At 46.5% G+C, this 18343-nt stretch overlaps 1 protein-coding gene across 5 annotated transcripts in view; it reads left to right on the top strand.

Moving 5' to 3' along the window:
* The window catches only part of PLEKHH1 (pleckstrin homology, MyTH4 and FERM domain containing H1), a 58412-nt gene that overhangs the window by 13479 nt on the left and 26590 nt on the right, over nucleotides 1–18343 (top strand). For all 5 annotated transcript variants that reach the window (XM_060418192.1, XM_042252657.2, XM_060418194.1 and 2 more), the window contains 2 exons: nucleotides 13427–13489; nucleotides 14392–14541. In XM_060418192.1, coding sequence (XP_060274175.1) covers nucleotides 13427–13489; nucleotides 14392–14541 — 213 coding nt within the window. The remainder of the gene's footprint in view (nucleotides 1–13426; nucleotides 13490–14391; nucleotides 14542–18343) is intronic.

The following is an 18343-nucleotide window of genomic DNA, read 5'->3' on the forward strand; positions in this document are numbered from 1 at the left end:
TCCAAAATACGAAGGCAGCTCATGCAGCTCAATACCAGAAAAACAACCCAATCAAAAAGTGGGCAGAAGACCTAAACAGACATTTCTCCAAAGAAGACATACAGACAGCTAATAAACACATGAAAAGATGCTCAAATTGCTCTTTATTAGAGAAATGCAAACCAAAACTAGTAATACAAGGAAGGTGAGCTTTTAATAAGGTGCTCCCCACACTCATAAAATAAAACCCAGGTAGGTTTGTTTGTTTTTTTTTCAAAGATCAAAATCTAAGCAGTTTACTAATCTGTCATCTGGCATTCTTTCCCACTCTGCTTCTCCCTGTAACACACCAAAGAAATGCTACAAATCTTCTTGGTCTTGCATCACTTCCTGAGTCATGGGTGTTTGCAGTGGAGGTTCTCTTATTCCCCTAACACTTCTTTCTCAGTGTGAGAAAGAGATATTTTAGGAAAGTTGTTCCACATGTAGATGTATTTTTGATCTATTTGTGGGGAGGAAGGTGGTCACCACATCTTACTCCTCTGCCGTCTTTAAGGTCCCCCCGATATTTTAGGAGAGGAAAATGGATATCCCCACCCTGCTGCTCACTCTCTGTTAAGAGTGTGAACTATGGAAGGCAGCCTGCTTGCTGGTGACAAGGACCCAGGCTTTGGAGCCAGACTACTTGGCTCTGCCACTTTCTAGCTTTGTGACTGAGGGCAAGTCCCTTTACCTCTCAGGCAAGGACACAAATGTCTACTTACGCAGGAAAAAGGAAAGTCCTTAGTGAAAATGAATATGTTGATCCACATTGACTAAATACTTGAGAGAATTGCCCACAGTGAGTGAGAGTCCATGTATGCAACAAACTGGACTCAATCCCCCCGCCAAGAATTTCTAATACACGTTGTTCCAACTGTTCTAAGAACTGTTGGCAAGACACTATGAAGTCCATGAATTCAAAACTACTTAAGGGAATTCCCTGGCAGCCAGTGGTTAGGACTCTACTTTCACTTCTGAGGACCCGGACAGTCCCTGCTTGGGGAACTAAGATCCCACAAGCAACTCAGCGTGCCCCTCCCCCACCAGAAACACACACACACACACACACACACACACACACACACACACACACAATACTACTGAAGACATGATCAACTAACTGAAAACATAAGACAAGGGCAGGACATCACCCAAGAAGAGCAGGAAAAGAACGGAATAGGACTGCTAGACATGAAAAATACTTGCACCAAAATGAAGCACTCAATGGCTAGATTAACATCAGATAAGGCACCACGTGAGACAGACCTCAGGAATGGAAAGATGGGCCTGAGGACATAACCCAGACTCGAGGGCAACGCAGAGAGATGAAGACACAGGCTACAACGTGGATGCCAGAATGACAAGATCCTTTTTGAAGATTCCAGAAGTGGAGAAGAGAGGCATGACTTCAAGAGATAATGCCTTTAAAGTTTCCCAAGTTGATGAAAGACCTGAAGCCTCCGATTTAGGAAACAGGATGAGCCAGGCAGTACATGTGTTTAAAAAATCCATTCCTTTTCATGTGACATTCCAGACAGAAGCAGCCTGGCTCCGGGGGAGATCTGTGCATGTTTGAAGGTGGTTCGCCCTCATGCCCACATTCCAGTCCCTTCTCTTTGAGAGCATGACCCAAAGGCTGCCTTCATTCCTTCCACTCACATCCCATTGGCCACTTATTCATGTGGTTATATCCCGCCACCGAGAAGATTGGAAAAGTGTAGTCTTTATTCTAGATAACCATGTGTTCTGTTAAAAGTCAGAGCTTCTACCTATATGACAAATAGGGGGAGAAGAGAATGTGGGGAACAAATAGAAGTCTTTAAGTCTCAGTCACTTCAGTCGCTCAGTCATGTCTGACTCTGTGACCCCATGGACTGCACGACACCAGGCTTCCTTGTCCATCACCAACTCCCGGAGCTTGCTCAAACTCATGTCCATCGAGTCAGTGATGCCATCCAACCATCTCATCCTCTGTCATCCCCTTCTCCTCCTGCCCTCAATCTTTCCCAGCATCAGGATGTTTTCCAATGAATCAGTTCTTTGCATCAGGTGGCCAAAGTATTGGAGTTTCAGCTTCAGCATCAGTCCTTCCAATGAACATTCAGGACTGATTTCCTTTAGGATTGACTGGTTTGATCTCTTTGCAGTCCAGGGGACTCTCAAGAGTCTTCTCCCAGCACTACAGTTTAAAAGTATCAATTCTTCGGTGCTCAGCTGTCTTCACAGTCCAACTCTCACATCCATACATGACTACTGGAAAAAAAAATAGCTTTGACTGTTGGCAAAGTAATGTCTCTGCTTTTTAATAGCTGTCTAGGTTGGTCATAACTTTCCTTCCAAGGAGCAAACGTCTTTTAATTTCATGGCTGCATCACCATCTGCAGTGATTTTGGGGCCCAAGAAAATAAAGTCTGTCACTGTTTTCATTATTTCTCCATTTATTTGCCATAGAGTGATGGGACTGGTGTTTCTTGACTTCCTACTTTAGCATTCCAGTCCCCTATAATGAAAAGGACATCTTTTTTGGGTGTTAGTTCTAAAAGGTCTTGTAGGTCTTCATAAAACTGTTCAACTTCAGCTTCTTCAGCGTTAGGTGGCTTAAAGCTCAACATTCAGAAAACGAAGATCATGGCATCCAGTCCCATCACTTCATGGGAAATAGATGGGGAAACAGGGGAAACAGTGTCAGACTTTATTTTGGGGGGCTCCAAAATCACTGCAGATGGTGACTGCAGCCATGAAATTAAAAGATGCTTACTCCTTGGAAGAAAAGTTATGACCAACCTAGGTAGTATATTCAAAAGCAGAGACATTACTTTGCCAACAAAGGTCCGTCTAGTCAAGGCTATGGTTTTTCCTGTGGTCATGGATGGATGTGAGAGTTGGACTGTGAAGAAGGCTGAGTGCTGAAGAATTGATGCTTTTGAACTGTGGTGTTGGACTCTTGAGAGTCCCTTGGACTGCAAGGAGATCCAACCAGTCCATTCTGAAGAAGATCAGCCCTGGGATTTCTTTGGAAGGAATGATGCTAAAGCTGAAACTCCAGTACTTTGGCCACCTCATGCGAAGAGCTGACTCATTGGAAAAGACTCTGATGCTGGGAGGGATTGGGGGCAGGAGGAGAAGGGGACGACAGAGGATGAGATGGCTGGATGGCATCATGGACTCAATGAATGTGAGTCTGAGTGAACTCCCGGAGATGGTGATGGACAGGGAGGCCTGGCGTGCTGTGATTCATGGGGTCGCAAAGAGTCGGACACGACTGAGCGACTGAACTGAACTTAACTGAACTGATGGGACTGGATGCCACAATCTTAGTTTTTTGAATGTTGAGTTTAAGCCAGCTTTTTCACTCTCCTCTTTCACTTTCAAGAGGCTCTTTAGTTCCTCTTCACTTTCTGCCACAGGGTGATGTCATCTGTGTCTAGAATAATAGAAATAACAAATAGAATGTATAACTTTCCAATCAGGAGAGTAGCTACTGGAAATGGAATAAAACCTATTAAATCCAGGCAGGGAAGAGAAACAGGAATATAGAAAATAAGGAGTAAATACAAAGCACAAAATGCAGCAGTAGAAATAAATCCATATACAACATTGTAACTAACTATACTTCAATTAAAAAAAGGAGTAAAATCCCCAAATATATCGGTCATAAATAGACCTATACAAGAATGTCTATTGCAGCATTGATGCATGGAAAGTTGAAAATATTCTAAATGTCTGTCGGCGTGATTGGGTGACTATGTTGAGTGTATTTGCACAGTGGAATATTACATGCAGTTAATAATGAGTCAAGTAAAGCTATATGTATAAGATAACAAATCTCAAAAACCAACATTGAACAAAAAGGATCAGAAGAATATATATATACAAAAATACAGTTTATATATAAAGTATTAAACCTGCACAAAACAGTAATGTCTGTTGTTGAGGGGTGTTTACAAATGAGGTAAAAATGTAAACATAGTCAAGTGTAGGGTACATACATTTGAAAGGAGAGGAGTAACATTGGAGAGAGCAACACTGGAAGCGTCAACTGTCCGTAGTGGTTTATTTTTTAAAAAGTCAGAAGCAGATCTGACAAAAATTAAGATTTGACAAAGATGAATAGTGGATACGTGTTTTTTAAAAAACTATCCTCTATACGTTTCTGGTGGCCTGAAACGTTTCATGATAGAAAAATAAAGTGTTTTTAAATGCCTTCCTCCCCTATTCCCCAGTGGCCCTAAACACATTATAAATAAGCATGTTCTTTGTCCACAGCCCCTTGGATCTGGGGAGGTTGAACTTCTATTGGGTTGGCCAGAAAGTTCACTCAGCATTTTCCGTAAGATCTTGCGGAAAAACCCAAACGAACTCGTTGGCCAACCCGGCATAATATCAGCCCTTTCTTTTCTTCCAGACTGTATTTGCTAAGTAACCAGAACTCTCTGTAAGTACCAGTACTTATCATCTAAGCAACCAGAACACTCTCCCATAAAGACGCTGGGGGCTCAGGCTGGGACTTGAGTAAAGAAAGGAGAAGCATATAGACTCAGGGCAGAAGAGCCTGGGGGTGTAGGAGTGGAGAAGAGAGAGAAAGAAATCTTGACTAGGAATCATGGGCTGGAAGACTTAAGCAGGGACTAGGGCTGGGGCATTAGCCTGACATCAGACCTCTTGGCAGGAAACCTTAAGGCCATAAACACTGTGTTGCTCAATGCTGGGGCCGCTCTTGTCATCTGCTGTCATTCCCCAAACCAGTAGGCCAGATTCTGCAATTCATTAGAGATTTTCCCCAGTACATCAAGGTAAGTTTCAAGTCCTAGGAAGGGATGACCCAGATTCTCAGGAGAGCTCCGGCCAGAGCTGGGCCCTGGACCCTGTCTCTGTCGCTGCTCCCAGAACTTACTTCTTAGTCATCATCAGTACCCACCTGCACCGAGGTGAGCCAGGCCAGCTGGGTCCCTTTGCCCCTCCCCCTCACCTACCTGCCCCCTCCACTGCCACCGTTCCACACAGCTTGCCCACTGGCCCGCCCGCCCATGGAGATGGCACTGCCTGGATGACTAATGGCCACTCACTCGCTGCTGGCAGTGGTGCAGAGCAAGCCGAGCCTGTGTGTCTCCCAGGGGACGGGCCCTGCCTGTGATCAGATGCTACCCACTGGCAGCTAAGGCTTGGGAACGAGCCCTCCTCCTTCCCCATCACACAGCTTGCTGGAACCTGACTCCCTCTTTCATAATTGTCATTCGCCACATGGAATTGTTGTGCTGAAAACCAGATTTTTTTAAAAAAAGAAAAAATGTCAAGGCTGCCAGATAATTTCTTACCTATTTTGAGGGGCTCCAAAATCACTGCAGATGGTGACTGCAGCCATGAAATTAAAAGACGCTTGCTCCTTGGAAGGAAAGTTATGACCAACCTAGGCAGCATATTAAAAAGCAGAGACATTACTTTGCCAACAAAGGTCCGTCTAGTCAAGGCTATGGTTTTTCCAGTAGTCATGTATGAATGTGAGAGTTGGACTATAAAGAAAGCTGAGCACCGAAGAATTGATGCTTTTGAACTGTGGTGTTGGAGAAGACTCTTGAGAGTCCCTTGGACTGCAAGGAGTTCCAACCAGTCCATCCTAAAGGAGATCAGTCCTGAGTGTTCATTGGAAGAACTGATGCTGAAGCTGAAACTCCAATCCTCTGGCCATCTGATGCGAAGAGCTGACTTATTGGAAAAGACCCTGATGCTGGGAAAGATTGGGGGCAGGAGGAGAAGGGAACGACAGAGGATGAGATGGCTGGATGGCATCACCAACTCGATGGACATGAGTTTGGGTAGACTCTGGGAGTTGGTGATGGACAGTGAAGACTGGCGTGCTGCAGTTCGTGGGGTTGCAAAGAGTCGGACACAACTGAGCGACTGAACTGAGCTGAACTGAACTGAACTGAAGGGTGAGAGAGGGGAGGAGGCGGGAGGAGGGGAGATGGTTCTAGACCTTGTTTCTGCTGGGACGCCTCTCACGGTCCGCTGTGCCCTTGCCAGGGCCACCTATTCCAAGGCCAGGTGAACCGTGGACTCACTTTCCGTCTGGCACAGGAGTTGAGGGAATGGCTCATGTTTCAGAGGTCGCATCCTGTCCTGCTTCCGAGAGCCTTTTTTCCGGCTCTCTTCTTGGTTGTGTTGAAGAAGTCACAGCTAGTCTGATTGATCTAAAGTGAAGTAAAGTCATCGCTCAGTCGTGTCCAACTCTTTGCGACCCTGTAGACTGTAGCCCACCAGGCTTCTCTGTCCAAGGGACTTTCCAGGCAAGAATGCTGGAGTGGGTTGCCATTTCCTTCTCCAAGGGATCTTCCTGACCCAGGGATTGAACCCAGGTCTCCCGCATTGCAGGCAGACCCTTTAACCGCTGAGCCACCAGGGAAGCCCCGATCAATCTAAAAGGTGATGCTGTCCTAAGAGCTGTATGTGTTAAAAGTCCCTTGGACTTTGTTCATTCTTGTCAACCTTGTGCCTCAGTTTTCCCATCAGAAAAGTGGGAGTATGGCATCTATCTGCAACAGAGCTTCATAGGAATTATCATGATGAGTACATGGCATCAATATGAGGACTAAAACGAGTTTAACATTTTTTTATTTATTTACTCCCTCTCTGCTTCCAAAGGGGATTTGAGTGGATCTGTTAAAGAGAGGACTTTATGTAATAAAACATCCCTCATTTTTTAGCTTGAATATTTTTAACCGAGGCAGGTCTTCCTGAGGCCTGTTCTTGTGGGTCTGTACGCACTTCCTCTTTTTCTAGAATCCCTTTCTAGTTTCTCCAGCCAAGGTTTTGAAATACAGTAACTCAGTTTTATATTTATATACCAAAAATTTGTACTTCAGGATTTTTTTTTTTTTTTTGAGTGTATCAATGGTTCCGTTCAGTCCCTTAGACAAAGGAACAATGACTATTGCTCTTCCCCACTCTGACCAAGGATTATACAGAGGCAGCGATTCAGTTTAGGCACCAGCTTGACGGAGCCAGGATAGTTCACAGAGCCCAGAAAAACATCCCTATATACTTCAGAATTTGTGAGAAGGCCAGTACTGTTATATAAAAGGAGAACACTAGGGCTAATTAGGACTAGCTGGAAATAAAGTCTGCATAAAGTCATCACAGAATCGGCCTTAGCAGATCTCCTTGCTGATAGATCCGATTTGCCTTCTAGAACTTTTATTCACTATGTTTAAGGATGTGCATGCATATGTGTGTGTAGAGAATTTTATTTTATTCTCTTAACCCCCATTTTTTAACAAGGAAGACCCACTATAATATTTCCCAGGAACTGTAGTCTTGCTAGAGCTTTGTACTCCTATAAAGTCACTTGAGAAGAGTCCCGTACCGATGGGGGCTTGGCCCTGGGATGTTTGCATCCCCAAAGGATCCCCAAACAGTTAGCTTTGCTTTGCATTCTGTAGCCGGTCTAGCATTTTTCAGAGAGTGGTCTGTGGACCACCCTCATCAGGATCACCTGGGGTTTTCTTTTCAAGCACATTCCTGGGTTCACGCCTCAGACGTGCTAAATAAAAACCTCTGTGGGCACAACCCAGGGATCTGTAACAGGATCCGTGTGGATCACTATGCCCCTGAGGGTGTGAAATCTACTGCCACAAACTCCTGCCCCGAGCATGTCCTGGGCCCCATTCAGCCATCCTTCTAGCCTTGAGCCCTGTGAGCCTCAGAGGGACTTCTGGGCTGGGTGGGGCCATTGACAAGACACAGACAAGACTTAGGAGTCCCTTCTTTCCTGCCTCTTCTGCACTCGGACACCAGGGCAGCCCCACAGTTGTGTGTTTTATATATTTGGGAATAAGAATATGATTTCAAATGAACACAAGATTTTATATTAAAAAACAAAAAGTTGAGAATCAAGGTCTTTGATGACAACAGAATTAGAACCATTTAATAGCTAGCACTGGGGGTTGTAATTTCAAAGGCTTAACTAATCTTCTGTGAATGCAGAAGTTAACTAACCTATGAACGCAGTGGGAGGGTTCTGGGGAGGATTCAAGGAATGTGCTATAGCTAGAGGAGGAAGCCAGGTGTCGCCAGAAGAAAAGGTAATTGTTGCGTGTCCAGGTCTCCTGAGTTTTCAGGAGAAGCTGAGAATCGGGGATTGCATTTTGGAGTCTGGGTTTTTGCAGGACATGAAATTTGGATGTGAGGGCCACGGTAGCTAAGGGTATAATAGATTCCGGAGCCAGTCCTCCAGAGTTTGAATCCTGGCTCTGCCTCCTGGCTGTGTGACCTTGGGCAAATTGCCTCATCCCTCTGCGTCAATTTATCTGTACAACAGGGATAATAACAAGACCTGCCTCCTAGGATTGGGATGAAGATGAAATGAGTTGATACATGTAAAGTGCTTTAACCAGTGCCAGACACATAGCAAGTGGCCTTGTTTAGATATATCTGTGTTGGCTAAATGCCCACAACATGGTAGGTCTTACATGACGCTCTGTAGGCTAATAGCCCTGACTTAAAGCCATTCTTTCTGTAGATGGATCGTAAGCAGCATGACCAGGTAATTTATCATGTAAACCAGGAGACTTTGGAGAGAGAAAAGAAGGGTCTATGACTCATTATTCTGGAGGACAGGTCACCACAGGACTGTCCCAGGGAAACTGGTCTCCCTGGTCCTACTTTGGTTGTGAAAATCCAGCAAGTAGCTTATATCTGCAAACTGCTCAGTAAGTGCCAGGTCGTGTACGTGAGCTGGCCGTGAGGCATCTCCTGTGATCTTCACCACAACCCTAGGAGGTGGACATTCATTACTGTTTTTTCTACTGGTGAGAAAACTGAGGCTCAGAGAGGTTAAGGAATTTATAAGTCACGCTGTAGTGGAGCCAGCCGGGCTCCAGAGCCTTACTGCTTACCGGTACCATTCTCTTCAGAGGATGTGATGCAATGGTAAGAATGTTGAGCCCTTTTCAGAGGGATAGCTGAGACCAGCCTGGTGAGGCTCTGGGCTCAAACTGCTGCTCAGCACGCAGGACTGTCCTGGGAGCACAGGAGGGTGTCTGCTGCCTTGGGGCCAGTATTTCACAGCACCACAAGGAGCTGTGGACATGGGGATTAAATACCAGGTCGGTGCCAAGAGCCTTTCATCAGGTCGCTGCAGCCTGTTCTAGGATGGCTTACAAGTCTCATGTGTAAGTTGAAGCTGGTGAAAGTGGATCCCGCCTAAAAGTCAGCCGCCCAAACCTGACACCAGCTTGGCTAGCATGTCACCCAGACTAAAAGGATAGCTGAGGACTCAGTCCTAGGGAACCCTCTGAAAGGAGAAACAGAACCCAAATAAGGAGGCCTGCCTGTAGCTCACCTTTTCAGATCTCCCAGTGTGGCCCTTTGAGTGAGTGCAGGGGACGATCTGCCATCATGAATTGCGTTGATCCTAAAATTAAGAATTTGAAAACTCCAAAATCGACACGCAGGTATAGGCATAGTTGGGAGTGTTCCTGTAGCAATGGAGAAAATGTGTTTTCATAAAAATGGAGGGAAACATGATGTTAAAGATCTTCAGACAAGGATGGCAGGATGTTAGTAATTGTTGGAGCATAGTCATGGATACATAAATGGTCTTTTATCCTCTTCTCTTTTAAAAAACTACCAGATGTGCCAAATGGTTTCAATGTTCAGAAATTTGTTTTCTGAACATTGAGAGAGTGCTCCACCATAAAGGTGAATGCAGACTGCTTTTAGCTTTGAGTCTCGAGTGCCCTTGCCCAGTAGATAAGAATGGCTGGAGGGTGGATGGTGGGGAGGACCATGTGGCAGTCAGCCCAAGGCTGAGAGAAGACCCTCGGTTCCAAGGGGCACCTTCCTTTCCATCTGCTTCAGTGATAGCTTACCCTGAACTGTGGTGTTGGAGAAGACAATCTTCAGAGTCCCTTGGACTGCAAGGAGATCCAACCAGTCCATTCTGAAGGAGATCAGCCCTGGGATTTCTTTGGAGGGAATGATGCTAAAGCTGAAACCCCAGTACTCTGGCCACCTCGTGCGAAGAGTTGACTCATTAGAAAAGACTTTGATGCTGGGAGGGATTGGGGGCAGGAGGAGAAGGGGACAACAGAGGATGAGATGGCTGGATGGCATCACCGACTCGATGCACGTGAGTCTGAGTGAACTCCGGGAGTTAGGGATGGACAGGGAGGCCTGGCGTGCTGTGATTCATGGGGTCGCCAAGAGTCGGACACGACTGAGCGACTGAACTGAACTGAACTGAAGGATATCTGACATTAAAAATTTACGGGGGTAAATTGTTAATACAGAGTGACTTATGGCTCTGACCAGTGTCCTTGACCACTCTTGACCCAAATGGAAATGCCCAAGTGGGAGGTAAGACTCAAATGCGTTTTTTCCTTCCCTCTACCATGGTTTCTTTTCTGTGTAAGGTCACAGATATGAATGATCATTTCTTATGGAAATCATATGTCTTCTGAGCTACAGAGCAGACGTCAGATCTAAATGAAACGTGAATCTAGGAAACTTGTCAAGAATCTAAAGCCTTCCCACTCAGTGTTTCATTGTGTTCTTAAAAATTAAATGCTCCTAGTAATTGTATTAGTTAGAAATGTTCCTGATGTGGGCAGAAATTTCAACCCTGGCTAGCTTAAATAGACAGGGCATGTATTAGGAAGGGCCCGGGACATATCACAGAACTGAAGGACTTACCTGATAATCATGACTTGGTAAAGTTTGTGCATGTTCTCTGTGCAGTCCCCTGACTCTCATCTCTGGCCTCTTAATCCTACACTTTGGCTTTCTGGGGAGAGAGAACCTGATTTGCTCCTGGACGAGTCGGTTCTGGTGCCCAAGGGGGAAGGGTTATATAGTACTAACCTGGTCACTGGGTTATGTGTCAACCACCACCCACCCCCACCCCCCCTCACCACGTAGCATGTTTTTTGCACTATGCAACCATGCCTATCACCGTAATATTGGTTTATTCTATGCTGTTACCTCCCCCGTAGCTACGATGGCCCGAGGACTGTTTGATTTTGGAAAGGCCATCTGGCTATAATTGATGCCTGAGTCTGGCCAGAACCAACCCAGTGTCTCAGGCTTGAGTCAAGAGGTTCCATCATGATTATTAAACCCAGGAGAGGAACGAAAGAGGAGATGCAGACATCCTTGGACTGAGCACAGGAATACTCATCAAAGATGGTCCTGTCCGTTGGGAGCCCAGGGAGCATTTTTGTCCCCTGGGTTGTAAATCTTGAGGTTTTATTTGGTATCCTCTGTCCTTTCAAAGGGAACGTGTACTGAAAACATCTGTCTCTCCCCAACTCCAAGGAGGAAAAAACGGATGAGGGAAGGTGGTCCTGAGAGCAGTTTCTCCAGGCTCTCTAACTTGAACCGCTCCTGGGTAACCCTCTTTTCACTGCCTGGCACCAGACTGGGGGACTTCTTTTCTTTTCCATCCTTTAATCAAGGCCTGAAAGCAGAATTTCACCTAGGCAGAAGAGAGATTGGGAAAGAGAGAAAATTAGTGGCTCGATTCCCTGGTAAATATCGAGCCAAGGTCCGTGTTAGATGGAAAAAGTTGAGTAGCCAGAGAAAAGGCCAAATCTGCAGAGATAAGGTGGGCGAGGACTGGACTAGCGCTTGGGACGTGAGGCCTGTCCAGTCGCACGGAGGACGCAACTGGGACGTGACGCCTCTGGTATGGTTTTCCTGCATACCTGTTGCCCTGGGACAAGGCACCATGGGGAAAGCAGGAATTGACTCAACTAGGCCCTGGCCCGTGGCGTCTGGTTGGAGAATGGAATGTGTGACTGTGCTCTGCTTCCGCAGGGCCTTTATGTCACGGCGTGTGGTTTTGGCAGTGCCCTCTGAGCCCTGACCAGGGGGAGGGTGGGAGCTGAAATCCACTCCACTCGGTAGGCTGTAAGCTCGAGAAGTGGCAGAGATGCCCCCACTGCTCCTGAGCTGCTCCTTAGGCTTTAGCTTACATCTGTTCCTTGATGAGCTTCTGTGTGTAAGAGCATGGGTCCCTTTCCTTGGGCCAGTTGGCATGAGATTCCAGAATTGCTATGATCCTCAGACCTCCATGGGCAGCAAGAGAGAACTTTTAAGAAATGTGTCTTAAGCCTCTATTTAAGATTAAAACAATCAAGAAGGGGATATCTATGAATGCCATTTGCGGTCAGAGGCATCCTGAGAGGAGAGGAAGTATTTGTCGCCAGCCAGTGAGCCGTTCCCAGTGGGAGGGAACATCCTCATCCTGATGATGGGGGCTCACGTGGGAGCAGGCTCCACGTCAGACACGTGGCGAACAGTGGTGGGGCACTGCCTGCTGCCCGCTGCTGCGGGGAGGACGACCTGGGAGAGGAGCCTGAAGGCAAGAGTGGGGATGAGGACACCCCAGCAAGAGAGATGGTGGCACTGCTGCCCCTTCCCAGGGCCCTCAGAGGGAGAAAGACCTTAAGTTTTCTCACTCACTGTAGAGAGGACAACACCTCTAGGCTCCTCAGCTGCCCCAGGCTTCAGGGCTACCTCTTGATGAGGGAGAAAGAGGAGAGTGAAAAAAGTGGCTTAACACTCAACATTCAAAAAACAAAGATCATGGCATCTGGTCCCATCACTTCATGGCAAACAGATGGGGAAAAAGTGGAAACAGTGGCAGATTTTATTTTCTTGGGCTCCAAAATCATTGCAGATGGTGACTGCAGCCATGAAATTAAAAGATGTTTGATCCTTGGAAGGAAAGCTATGACAAAACTAGACAGTGTATTAAAAAGCAGAGACACCATTTTGCCAACAAAGGTCCATCCAATCAAAGCTATGGTTTTTCCAGTAGTCGTGTACAGATGTGAGAGTTGGACCATAAAGAAGGCTGAACACCTAAGAATTGGTACTTTCGAACTGTGGTGCTAGAGAAGACTCTTGAGAGTCCTTTGGACAGCAAGGAGATCAAACGAGTCAATCCTAAAGGAGATCAACCCTGAATATTTATTGGAAGGACTGATGCTGAAGCTGAAGCTCCAATACTTTGACCACCTGGTGTGAAGAGCTGACTCGTTATAAAGACACTGATGCTGGGAAAGGTTGAAGGCAAAAGGAAAAGAGGGCTGCGAAGGATGAGATGGTGAGATAGCATCACCGACTCAATGGACATGAATTTGAGCAAAGTCTGGGAGATTGTGAAGGACAGGGAGGCCTGGCGTGCTGCAGTCCATTGGGTCGCAAAGAGTCAGACAGAACTGAGTGACGGAACAACAACCAGCGCTGCCATGGACATCTTTACCCTGACATTCTTGAGCCTCTTGCAAGGGGTAGTTTAAGCTGGCCTGTGTGTAGTGTCTTCAAAATTCATCTGTGTTGCCTTGATGCCGTGTTCATAGCAGGGATGCCACACTCAAATCTCGTTTCCTCTCTGGCTGAGCAGATGCAGGAGCTGGAGCAGAGGCTGCTGGAGGCAGAGCAGAGAGCAGAGAACGCGGAGACCCAGGTAATGGGGAGGAAGTGGTGGGAGTGTGCAGGGAGAATGACCTTTCCTGACCCTTCCCGTGGACACTTATGGACACATCACACCGATGTAGTCCGCCCCAAAGAGACTTGCTTCTTACAGGGACGAGGAAAGCCAGCAGTCATGTGTTAGACCTTCTGAACAAATAAAGGTGCCTGGGGCTTTCTATGGGCATGAGGGAATCTCGGGTAAGGGTCAGTACAGTGAGCAGATGTGTGGCATAGTCCAAATAGGCTGGGTTATGCTGAGGTAACCTGTGAAGTCTGACATGTCCACAGTTTTTCATATTTAGTTCTCATTCATGACACCTCTACTGAGGGTCAGCCAGGGATTCTGCTTCACACAGTGATTTGGGGATCCAGGTGAATAGAGTTCCGCATCTTCCAGCTGAATCAGCTAGCACATGCAGTCTTCTTGGTTGCCATTGCAGGGAAAGATAGCTGGGTGCTTGTGCACCAGCTCTTAAATACTTCAGCCCAGAAATAATGCATCGTTCCACTCCGACCCATTGACTTCATGACTTCCACAGCCACCTAACTATAAGATGGCTGAGAAGTATTAGGAAGTTCATGAACATTCAATGAGCAGCAAATGCCTCTGTCACAGTGAGGTTGGAGCATTTCCTCTCCAGGGCTTTTTGTCCTGCCCAGCTTGTCCTTACTGGGGCCCCCAGAGTTAGATGGCCCTACACCTTGCTATTCCTTCCTCGTCAATTCCTTCTTTTTCCCAGATGAGGCTTCATAAATGGTCACTGAATTAATTGGCTCCCATTGCCCTGGGTAAGAGCTCTGCCTGGGAGTCACAGGCTGGGGCATCAGGAAGCATCCCATCCCATGTCAGTGGCATCGCATTCCCATCCTATGACAACAATTGGTACCTTCCAGGTGGGTGTGATGGAAGAGAAGGTGAAATTGTCCAATCTGATGAATGTGGACTCAGCAGGCAGCCTGCACCGAAAGTACCAAGAGTTGCTGAAAGCCATGCAGGGCAAAGATGAGCTCATCAGCGAGCTGGAGGCACAGCTGGAGAAGCAGGTAAGTATTAGTGCCCTTTGCACCAGCTGGAGCAGCTGCCCACGGCCCCTGAGCAGAGCCCCTCTGCTTCGGCCTCTGGTGGCAGGGGCTCACTCCCTCACCAGGCTATTCATCCGCATGGAGATGTAATTATTGGAAGGGGAATGAGGAGCCAGGCAGGGGATGTGGTGGGAAACGGAACTGGAGGCTGACTCATCTGGGTTGAATCCCATCTTTAGCACCTGTGACCAGATGACTTAAATTGCTGATTTTCTTTGTACACGTCTGTAATATAGGCGTTGTAATATGTCATAGGGCTGTCGGCAGAATGAACTCAGGGAGTCAGGGTACAGTGTCAGACACGAGGTTGGTGGTTGGTCAGGAGAGCTTTTCCTTCTCCACCACGTGCCCTGCCAACCTGTGGGACATGTAGTATTTGGAGAAGCACAGAGCCAGACTGTCAGCCTCAGTTGGCCAAAGTTTCTCAATGCACCTGAGTAGGCAGAGACCAAGGTTGCTGCCTCCTCTGAAAAGCACATGGAACTGAGGAGAGGCCAGTGCCCAGTGTTGCAGCCACAGTCAGCACCTTTGTTCTGGAGAGGACATCTGGGACACCCCCTGCCACCAGTCCTGTACGCCCAGCTTCCCCGTCGTGATCTCATTAACTTCATCCTAATTCTGTCTCTCCCCTCTACCATTGGTCTTACCTATCCAGCTTTTCCCTGGTACCAGAGCTTCATTGTTTCAAAAAAAAAAATACCTTCATAGCTTGGCCAGACAACTTGCAATTTTCCACATGTGTACTCTATGGAACTCCCAGCTGATCCTGCTAATGCCTTCCCACTGTCGCGGGCACATGCGTAACCATTCGCCAGTAGTCACTGAACATTTCCGCTGTGGGGGTGTACCTCCCACAGTGTGGGACACCATGTCTTCCTGAAAAATCATGGGAAAGTATAATCTTGACACATGGAATCGTTCATCAATTTCCCATTGATTTTAGGTGCCTGTCCTCTCTTTCGGCCTTGCCAGGTAGCACTGGTGGTAAAGAACTCGTCTGCCAGTGCAGGAGACATAAGAGACATGGATTCAATCCCTGGGTTGGGGACACTTCTGGAGGAGGGCATGGCAATCTACTCTAATATTCTTGCCTGGAGAATCCCCTGGACAGAGGAGCCTGGTGGGCTACAGTCCATGGGGTCGCAAAGAGTCAGACATAATTGAAGCGACTTAGCACACATGCACATTTCTCTTTTGAGTGGTCCATAGTTAAAAGTGGCAGCATCTGGCATGGGTGGGCAAAATGTGTCCTTCTAAAGCTGAGGTCAAGAAAAGAATCCTTTCACGGTAATACTAGGACCAGATCAGAATAGGAAAAATGCTGTTCTGCAAGTCGGTAGATCTGATTTTAGTCCCAGCCAGGCCATAAACTAACAGAGGCAAGTCATTTCACCCTCTGGGCCTTAGTTTCCATAGCCACATAAAGATCAGGTTATCAGGCTAGGTCGGGTTGGCAAATTTTTTCTGTAGAGGGCCAAGTAGTAAATATTTTTGGCTTTGCAGGCCACATGGTCATTGTTGCAACTACCCAGCTCTGCTGCTGTGGCCTGGAAGCAGCCTTGGACAACAAAGAAATGAATGGCCATGGCCGTTTGGGGAGGGCCCAGGTGGAAGCCTGGAGTTGGCCTGTGGCCAGTCTGCAAACCTCCAGGGGCTCCCCAACCTCCAGGATCTAGTGCCTGATGATCTGAAGTGGAGCTACTGTAATAATAATAGAAATAAAGCCCACAATAAAGTGCTTGAATTATCCCCAAACCATCCCTCCCATCCACTCACCCCAGTCCATGGAAAAATTGTCTTCCACGAAACTGGTCCCTGGTGCCAAAAAGGTTGGGGACCACTGCACTAGAAAAGCTTACCAGTTCTCCAGCTCTGAAATACTGAGTCAGACATATTCATAGCCCCATCTCATTTCCACCAACCCTCTTGTTTGGGGCTTACATCCATCATCTTACAGTTTCGAGGCCATTTTCCCCTAGAAGGGTAACCAAAGTCATTCTAGGTGGTCTCCGAACGGCTGAGAATATACCAGTTGTCTCCATGCTCTTTAGAGCAGGGAACTAGCACTCGTTCTGGAACGGGTTGATTACCTGCTCCTCAGGCGCCGTGCTGTGCACATTCTGTCCCTTCATCCTCAAGATGATGCGGAAGGAAGATGTGTCATTGCCCATTTTAGGGATGACATCACCAGGGGGTGATGGAGCCTGCGCAGTGCTCGGCAGCAAATCAGCCTCAGAGGCAGAGGCAGATCCCCAAAGCCTGTATTTTGTTCTTCCTTAGGCCGCTGTTCTTTAGATGCAAACCTCACTTTTCAGTCACTTTATAGTGGTCCCTCTGTATCCACAAGGGACTGGTTGCAGGACGCCGAATAGATAAGATCCACGGATGCTGGAGTTCATTATATAAAAGGGCGGAGTACCCTTTTATATAGAAAAGGGTATATAGAGATCCTCCACATCTGTGGAATCAGGTCTGTGGTTGGTTGAAGCTGTGGATGCCAACCCCACCATCAGGAAGAGCCGACTGTACTCCACCCTTTTATCTAATGACTTGAGCACCCACCCAGATCTTGGTATCTGCAGGGTGTCCTGAAACAGGTACCCCAGTATCTACTGAGGGATCACTGTATACTATTGATTATTTTGAGGGAATTGCACTCATGTGCTAATTTACTTTATTTTTTGCTTTTTAACTGTAAAGGTAATACATGCTTATAGTAAAAAATACAAATGGACCAGAAGGATATAAAATGTCAGCGTTTTTCCCTCTGGCATCATCCTTCATTTCCATTCCTCGCCACTAATCACTGTTCTTTGTGACCATTTCCTGTGTATCAGAGCACAGCGTTCCATTTTCATTTTGTTTATTCAGCCAAACTCTTGTTTGTGGACTCTTAGAGGTTATTTCCAGTTTTGAGGGTTTTTCTGTTTTTGTTGCTTTATCAAATACTAATGCAACTAATGATTCCTAAGCAGTAGATTTGTTAGATCAATGGTATGGACATTTAAAATGTTGATAAATACCGTCAAGTGTTTCCCCCAAAAGGCTTTGCCAGTTTGTAGGAGGTGAGCTGTTTCCCAACACCTTTGATAATTTGGGGCTATGTCAGACTTTTAGGTTGTGTTAGTCTAGTCACTTTAATCTGCATTGTCAAAATTATAATTAAGATTGCGCAGCTTTTCATGGGTTTCTTTACCTTAATTTTGCTGTTGATCTCCTATTCATATCCTTTGCATAATTTATTGGTTTGTTCATTTCAAATTATCCCCTTTGTATGTAAATCATTTGTGTTGCAAATCATCCCCCAACTGGGTTTTTTTTGGGGGGGTGCTCTATGCTGGGTCCTCGTTGCTGTACAGGTTTTTCTCTAGTTTTCTCTAGAGGGGCTCCTCTCTAGTTACAAGCACAGGCTTCTCGTTGCAGCGGTGTCTCTTGTTGCAGAGCATGGGCTCTAGACCACATGAGCTTCAGTAGTTGCAGCTCCCAGGCTATAGAGTACAGGCTTAATGCTTGTGGTGCACTGGCTTAGCTTAGTTGTTCCACGGCATGTGGGATCTTCTCAGACCAGGGATCAAACCTGTGTCTCCTGCATTGGCAGGTGGATTCTTTACCACTGAGCCTCTAGGGAAGCCATCCAGTTAGTCTTTTAATTTTGTTTAAGGGCATCTTTTTTGGGTTGTACAGTAATTTATAGTGATGATGAAGATTTATTAGTCTTTTCCTTCATGGCTATTTGGGATTTGTATTTGTAGTATGCTTAGGA

Source organism: Ovis aries, chromosome 7 (assembly GCF_016772045.2).
Source record: "Ovis aries strain OAR_USU_Benz2616 breed Rambouillet chromosome 7, ARS-UI_Ramb_v3.0, whole genome shotgun sequence".
Taxonomy (NCBI): domain Eukaryota; kingdom Metazoa; phylum Chordata; class Mammalia; order Artiodactyla; family Bovidae; genus Ovis; species Ovis aries.